The following is a 7,588-nucleotide window of genomic DNA, read 5'->3' as shown; positions in this document are numbered from 1 at the left end:
CACTCCACCAAGAAGCGACTGCGTTTCCTGACCTGGCGCGGCGATAAGTCTATGTGTTAGATCTACTGTAAAGCCCTAGGCTAGTACTAGTATACATATCATAGTCTAGCCTGAATTTTCTGTCTCTTTCGTTCGTTAGCCTCTGATTTGGGTAGGGTCGGCTCCTCTCTTTAGCCGACCCTACCCAAATCAGAGGCTAACGAACGAAAGAGACAGAAAAATTCGGGCTAAGCAGAGCCTAGGCCTTGGCTAGGCTAGGTCTAACTGTTAATATGTTAGATCTAGAGTCTAGTCTAGATCTAGCACTTAAGACAAGTATAAACAGCATTTAACCCCGCATCTAGTATAGACTCTAGGCCTAGATCTAGGGCTAGATTCTAGGCCTAGATCTAGGCCTAATGCATTCTAATAAAAAAAGACTAAATAAATGCCTGGTTTAGGTGGGTCAATGTGGAAGTAATGGAGGGGGGGGGGGGGGAGGTGCACAATCATTCTGTGCCCCTTTATTCAGATGTGGCATTGGGACGGGTCTAGATCTAGGTCTAGAGCCCCCTACTGGCCCTAGGGTCTACTAATAATATAAAAATAGGCAATTAGATCTAGATCTATAGCTTGTGTTATGCCATAGCCTAGCAAAGACTTCCATAGCCATGGGTCTAGGCTCGTTTTTGCTCCACTACTAGTAGTACTAGACTAGTCGTGCGCATGTGTCATTATTGTGATCCAGGTCCAGATTCAGCTTAGTTTGAATGTAGATCTAGGCTAGATCTACCAACAACAACAAAAACAAAACAAAAAAGGTATCTCTCCCCCCCCCCCCCCCCCCCCCCCTCCCACTTCCCCTGATTTCGCTCTTAGTTATGTCATTGTGCCTTGTTTGAAATAATTGGTTTATTTTCAGGATGTTATGCCACCCCTTTTATGTTGGTGAGAATTCTGGATCCAACCCTACATATGACATGGATATTTCTTTCTCTAAAGGACATGAACAAAGTTATAAACTGATAACTAATGCATGCATTTAACATTAGCAGGAACCTTACTAAGTTTCTGTTTTCTTTTAATTGTAGATCCTATGGAACAAAGAAGCAGATAATGATCACAGAAGTGCAACAAAGAGCACCAGGACCTGATCATCAAATGTTATGGTGTAGATCTAGATCTAATCAGGATCAAGACACCTAAGTTGAACTCTAGCAAGGTATGTTTGTATGAAGTTCGAAAATATTCAGGCTGTATAATCTAAGCCCATGCGAACACCGCACTTGACTTGGACTATATACACAGATTTGGGGAACTGTCATCTTGTGTTGCATTATATCTTGTAATTCTCATTTATTCTCTAGCTTTATTTAGATGACAAACTATGGTGTTGCTACAGTTTATTCTCTCAGCATATTAAAAGACATACTCAAAGGCATTTTCCCCTAAATATTACATTATATCTAACAAACTTTTGTTCACAAAAGTCTAGCAAATAATAACTTAAAATAAATTGGAAATTACTTTTAGAATAATTGGAAATACATCTAAACCTTTGCTCTTCTCTTCAAAAAAGGCCCTATCAGATAGACATAAGTTTATCATTTTTTAATAAAATTAAAATGCAAGACCTAAAAAAAGTGGGGAGGTACTATTTTTGAAAATCAAATTTAATGCAGCAGTTTTAATCTTATTTGATTTCTCCTCTCTTTTTGTTTTTATTATTCAGGTTGTCCCATGCAGAAGGTTCAATACCCAGGCTTCTTTTGTACAAGTCCCTAGTCCACCCTCATCTTGAGAACTGTTCCGGTGTCTGGGATCCCTACAACATCTCAGATGTCCAGGACGCTACTTCACAATGGGGACCACAAGAGAAGCAGCAGTTTGACTGAGATGATCAGCACCTTTTAGTTGCCTACTATATCTACAACTACAAGGCACTCTGCAAGAAGACTGGGAATGGTGCACAAGATAGTCAATGGTCTCTCCGCTCTTCCTTGAAAATTTTCCCACTGCACTACTTATAGCTACTTGCGCCCTCTATATGGCTCATCTGTGCCTGTTGGTCCCCCATGATCCTCTTTTTCTTATATTAATTGAGAGCTGATTTGATGAGACAACCACTTGTCAGTGACCTTGCAGGGTGGTCTTATCCCCCTGGCCAAACTAGTACAGACGGGCTTTAACAAATCACGAGCAGGAAGTACCATGACATGACCCTCCAGTTGCACCAAGCCAGAAGCGACATAGGTAGACAAGTTTGTATTTGCCCAACACTCTGTCCCAAAGTTAATGGAACTGACTTCTAGCAAATATAGTGCATGCTGACAGTCCAGAGAACTGCCAGGGACTACTTCTGAGGCATCTACTCTCCTTATCCCACTTAGAAACAATCTGTCTTCCTCACACCACTTGTAATCTTTAGTATTAGTTCATCTTCGTGATAGGCTACAACACCTTTTGAAGATTACCAGAAGAAGAAGAAGAAGATATATCGAGGATCATGAAAGTAATCATTTGTTCTTTTAAATGCGTGTACATGTAACATAGTTTTTCGATATTTAATCTTAAGTCAAGTTCTGACAAAAATATGAGGGATGCTGAACTGGATAGTAAATTGAAGGGGGGGGGGGGGGAATAAAATGATGTAGTTCAATAGTAAGACTGTATTAATATAATTAATATTAATAATAACAATATTAAAAATAGTAACAATAATGACAATGATCATGATAATAGCAGTAATAATAATGATAATACAGGTAGTAGTAAAAACAACAACAATAATGTCCAATGTAAGATAAAGTACTCATAAAACTATACCTGTGCTTTACATAATAAAATAGCATGTTGATATTATTGAATATTTTTTTCTTCAAAATCTACAGTAAATTTTTACAACTGAAAGATTTGAATTCAAGAGACAGCACCCCCCCCCATCCATTTGTCATCCTTTTGTTGATGTCATGTTGGATTTAAAAAGACTTTATAGAAACAAAATATGTTGATAAATGAGTTCATAAATGTTAATAAATCAGTTAATACTGCTGAATTCTGTTCTTTTCATTTTCTTATTTTGTGAAATATATGTGATGATGCTGGTGATTATGATGATGTAGGCACTCTGTAATGATAATGCTGTATGACTGAGGTGAGATGGGGGCTGATGCAGTCTTGTGTAGAATTGAGTATGGTGTTCGACCTTTTGATGTTTGTTTATATCTGGCATCAGCGAGATAGATTAAACCATCTTTCCTAATGAGAGAGAAAGCGGAAATGTAACGAGAGTGGGCAAGACTAATGTATAAATGCAGTATAAAAAATGGTTTACAATAAAGATGAGGGGGGGGGGGGGTTAAATAAAGAATAAGTCGATGCCAAAATGATGAAAGCATACGTAATTGGGGTAATAGAGCCTATGGAAATGTCAATATTAGAAGGGGTCCCTGTATTGAAAATGTTACTGTTGGGGGGGGGGGGAATTAAAAAAAAATCAGTGGCGACGAATGCAAGAATGAAAAGAACGAGACAAAATTGAAATTTCATTGGGGATGGGGCACAATATGAAGATCATTGAAGTCGAGGTGAGAATGATTCATTAATTGGACACTAAAAATATGAAAATATCACTTGTTAAGTGGGCTAAATGATCAGTGCAATTTGTCTGATTTAAAAAATATTTAAGTTAATAAACGAACAAAAAAAAAGAGGTAAAAAATGAATTGAGGTACCACAGTGAAATGGGGTCATTATTTTTGCCTTTTAACTGAACTAAATTTTTAAAAATGTACTTTCCATCCTGGTGACAGTGAAGTTTGTGGCCCCAACTAAGTCAACCATTTAAAAGTCCCCCTCCCCCCCCCCCCCCCCCCCCCCCCCCCCCCCCCCCCCCCCCCCCCCCCCCCCTCCCCACACACATCCCCAACTCTGACCTTTGTTCTACATTATTTTATCCGGCCCAATTAGGATTCTGTCGATATAGTAACGCATGCGCATTGTCTTTTTTTCATTGCGATAATATGCTAATAAGTGGAAAAGAGCTCATGAATATTCCAAATTTTAATTTAAATATTTTGCGCGCTGCGCGCAGTCCAAAATCCCCATTTCGCTGGTGCACTAAACATTTGTCGTCTTCATAGGCTAATACACGATAAGTGGAAGCAGCGTACACTTTTTGACCCTCCAAAATCTCCCCATGGCTAGACGGATGCAGAAGCGGAAGGGGAATAGCGCCATCTGTTGAAGTAGGGTACAGTTCTTGACAACGGAGACAACAAACTATTCCAATTAAATTATATTTTGTTCGTCTGTCAGCGTCTTATTAGTAATAGAAATTCTTCATTAAGAGATCAAGATGACGACACCAAGAGAGACTGAAACGAATGAGTATCTTGATACACACAGGATACCTGAGTTGTTTCATAATATCACCAGCCAGCTTGTATTTCACAGACCGGGTAAGTTATTACGGTCCCATCTATTCAATTCGATGTAGTATATGTCAATAAAAGCTACTCACATTCTTATAAAGGGAGCTAGCCTTGAACTTAAAGGGGAAACCTATTTCTGGGCGCCTAACATTTCGCTTGGAAGTAACGAGATTATCACTTGTATTTCCCTAATAATTGATCACATATTATTCTCATATTCTAGTCTTTCTAGAGAGTGAGTGTGCCGAAAATTGTGTCGAAATTCGCCTACAAACATTGAAACAATGTTATGTAGATCTAACTGTCACGAGAATAGATGGCAGTGTGGCATTTTGACATGTCATTGCTAAAACAAAAGTTTACATGTCTTTGCATTTCCATCGATTTAATACTTGACATACAGTTCTCTCTCTTGATGTGTGCATGTAGATCTATGTTATGTAGACAAGTTTCATTTTTGCTTTTACAGAGAATCCAAAGACGTTTATGATCGACTACATCTCCAAGCTGAAAGAAGGTCGTACAACCCAAATGAATTATCCCTGCCTGTTTGATGATACAAACATTGACTCTGTATTTGGCATGCTAGACCCCACCAAGAAAGGTCATATTACACTTGAGCAGTATAGAGAAGGTGAGTTAAGAACATGATTGTAATTTTGTGCTTAGGTATTCCTTGAAATCATTGATTGTTATTCTTGAGTGCCTTGCCCTTGAGAAGAGTTCTATTCCTTACTTGGGCTAGATGTGAAGGGAAATGCAGTGTACATAAAGAAAGAAACCTTGACCGTTCATATTTTTAATTAGCATAACTGTTTGCCCTCAGCAAATGAGTACTGAGTACTCTGTTCAAGAATATTTTTTATGAGTGTCACAAACAAGTTTGAAATTTGTATTTTTTTTTCTCCATTACCCCACCCCTCCCCAGACATTATTGTACATAGACAAACTGACTTGTATTTTTTTCCTTTGAAGAAATTTGTATACCATAAGGATTATGCTCCCCCCCCCCCCCCCCCATTTTGTTCTTCTTTTTCTTCTACTTCAACTGATACTACTTCTTATTCGTCTCTTTGTACCTCAATATCTGACATATTTATCTATTATTTCAATTAAATTTGATTATTTTCCAAAGAAATATGGTCTAGATTACCTACACAATTTGGAGACATGTATATCGCAATGGATCAGAAATTTGACAACATGCTTTGATCGGTTGTAGAATAAGTTGACACACTAATAATTCTTGTTGCTGTTATCCATTGTGCCATACAGCAATGCAAACCATGGGCTGTCAGAACTTTGATGAAAAGCCCACTGGGGTAGACCGCGGGCGTGTCACAGCAGACATCTTTGCAAGAGAAGTGTGAGTTTTTTTAATTTCTATTTTGAATATTTTAACTGCCCATCATATCAGAGAGCCATCTCAGGAGACCTGCATCAAATCTGATAATTTTTGTCATCCACTAGAAGTTGCACATTCGAAAATATGACCATATGACTGTGTAATGTAATAAAAGGGATCATTTTTACACGGAAACATTTTTGATGGGAGTCTTTTAGGACTTTTATTGACCCCAATTTCACTCATTCAAAAAAAGGTAATACTCTGTTTTTGCACCATGTACACAGATGCCAGTCTATTATATTTGACCCCATTGAATATCACTTGCAGAACCCCCCCCCCCCCCCCAAAAAAAAAAAAAAAAAAAAAGATGAAGGAGCATGTGAGCAGTATGAATTCTAGTTATATCTTATTGAAAATTGTCTATCAACCAATGCACTTTGTTTTCGTTACTTTTATATGCAGGAAAGCTGGTTTAAAGAAGGCATCAGGAACCTTTGAGCCGCTGATCTAAAACTACTCCTGACTTGTAGCTCATTGATCCCAACCATGGAGGTCAATTGACTCTCCATCCATGGATGTCCGAGTCCTTCCTGTGATCCTGCTGGCAGGCTTGAACATTATTCTTCATTTAAAACTTTCAACTTTATTGATGATTATAAAAGCATGCTTATCCACATAACTGGCATTCTTTACTGGACTGTTGGATACTTGAAATGGGCACCCCCAAAAAATGCTTGGTTGGAATGAGACTTCTATAGTTCTTAAACCCCTTCAAATTACCTTTCGAGAATGCTGTGTAGATATCATTCAACAGAGGTAGACCTTTTGTTTGTTTTCAATGAATTAATGGCAATGATTCGGTAAAGACATTCTTTATTTCTTAATTGGTACATGACTCATTTTTCTCTTCTTTTTTTCTTTCTTTCACCTTTAACATAGATTGGATTCCTAAAATATCCACACACAAAAATCAAATTGGAATGTTAGTGATAACATTTTTCTCTTCTTTTTTTCTTTCTTTCACCTTTAACATAGATTGGATTCCTAAAATATCCACACACAAAAATCAAATTGGAATGTTAGTGATAACGACTTCAAGTTATGGATCCGTCAGCAATATGTCATTGGATCGTAAATTAATTTATATCTATTGGGTTACACATGTATTTTCAGGACTTCAGATAGCATTCTCCCCAAATTATTCTTCCTAATCCAGGGGTTTTGACATGAATTAGACATATTTTTATATTGATAATATAGAGAAGGATGCAACAGGAAGTCATGCAACTTATTGTTTTGTAAATATAATGTATATGTCACTACATGTATAAATAATTATTAATGACTCTGTAAATAATATCAGATAGAAAGTGTTCTAGCTGTGATCAAGATGGTCGTCTTCTTTGATTCCGTTGTGTCTTCCCCATGTCTAAATAGAGATGGTGTGTGTGTGAGAGAGAGAGAAATGACTGACTAATGGGGCGTTGCAAGAAAGTTGCAATCAATTGCAAATCCCCCAAAATCAAGCGTAATTCTTGCGATTAATTGCAAATTTGCAATTGATCGCAACTCAACTTTCTTGCAACACCCCATTAGTAAAAGAGAGAGAGAGAGAGAAAGAGAGAAGGGGGAGAATAAAAGCTAGATCTAGTTAACTTAATCTAATTATTAAAACTTTAATCCTAACAAAATCCTAGGAAATTTAGGAGACTAGTTGCAAGAAAGTTGTTTTGCAATCGATTGCAAATATCAACTTGCAATCAATCACAACTTTCTTGCAACGCCCCATAAGACATAGATCTAAAGTGCAAAGGGGAATTTGAAAGGG

General features: G+C 37.5%; 1 protein-coding gene across 1 annotated transcript; it reads left to right on the top strand.

Annotated features, from left to right (window-relative positions):
* The first annotated feature begins 4,208 nt into the window (after window positions 1-4,208).
* On the top strand, window positions 4,209-6,730 carry LOC115918577 (EF-hand calcium-binding domain-containing protein 10-like). Its single transcript, XM_030983624.1, has 4 exons — window positions 4,209-4,439; window positions 4,882-5,046; window positions 5,688-5,778; window positions 6,223-6,730. Exons 1-4 carry the CDS (start codon window positions 4,337-4,339, stop codon window positions 6,269-6,271), a joined length of 408 nt encoding a protein of 135 aa, XP_030839484.1. The 5' UTR covers window positions 4,209-4,336; the 3' UTR covers window positions 6,272-6,730.
* The last annotated feature ends 858 nt before the right edge of the window (window positions 6,731-7,588 follow it).

This window comes from Strongylocentrotus purpuratus, unplaced genomic scaffold (assembly GCF_000002235.5).
Source record: "Strongylocentrotus purpuratus isolate Spur 01 unplaced genomic scaffold, Spur_5.0 spur5_contig_829, whole genome shotgun sequence".
Classification (NCBI taxonomy): domain Eukaryota; kingdom Metazoa; phylum Echinodermata; class Echinoidea; order Camarodonta; family Strongylocentrotidae; genus Strongylocentrotus; species Strongylocentrotus purpuratus.
The sequence above is the reverse complement of the archived record's forward strand: the minus strand, read 5'-3'. Positions and strand labels throughout refer to the sequence as shown.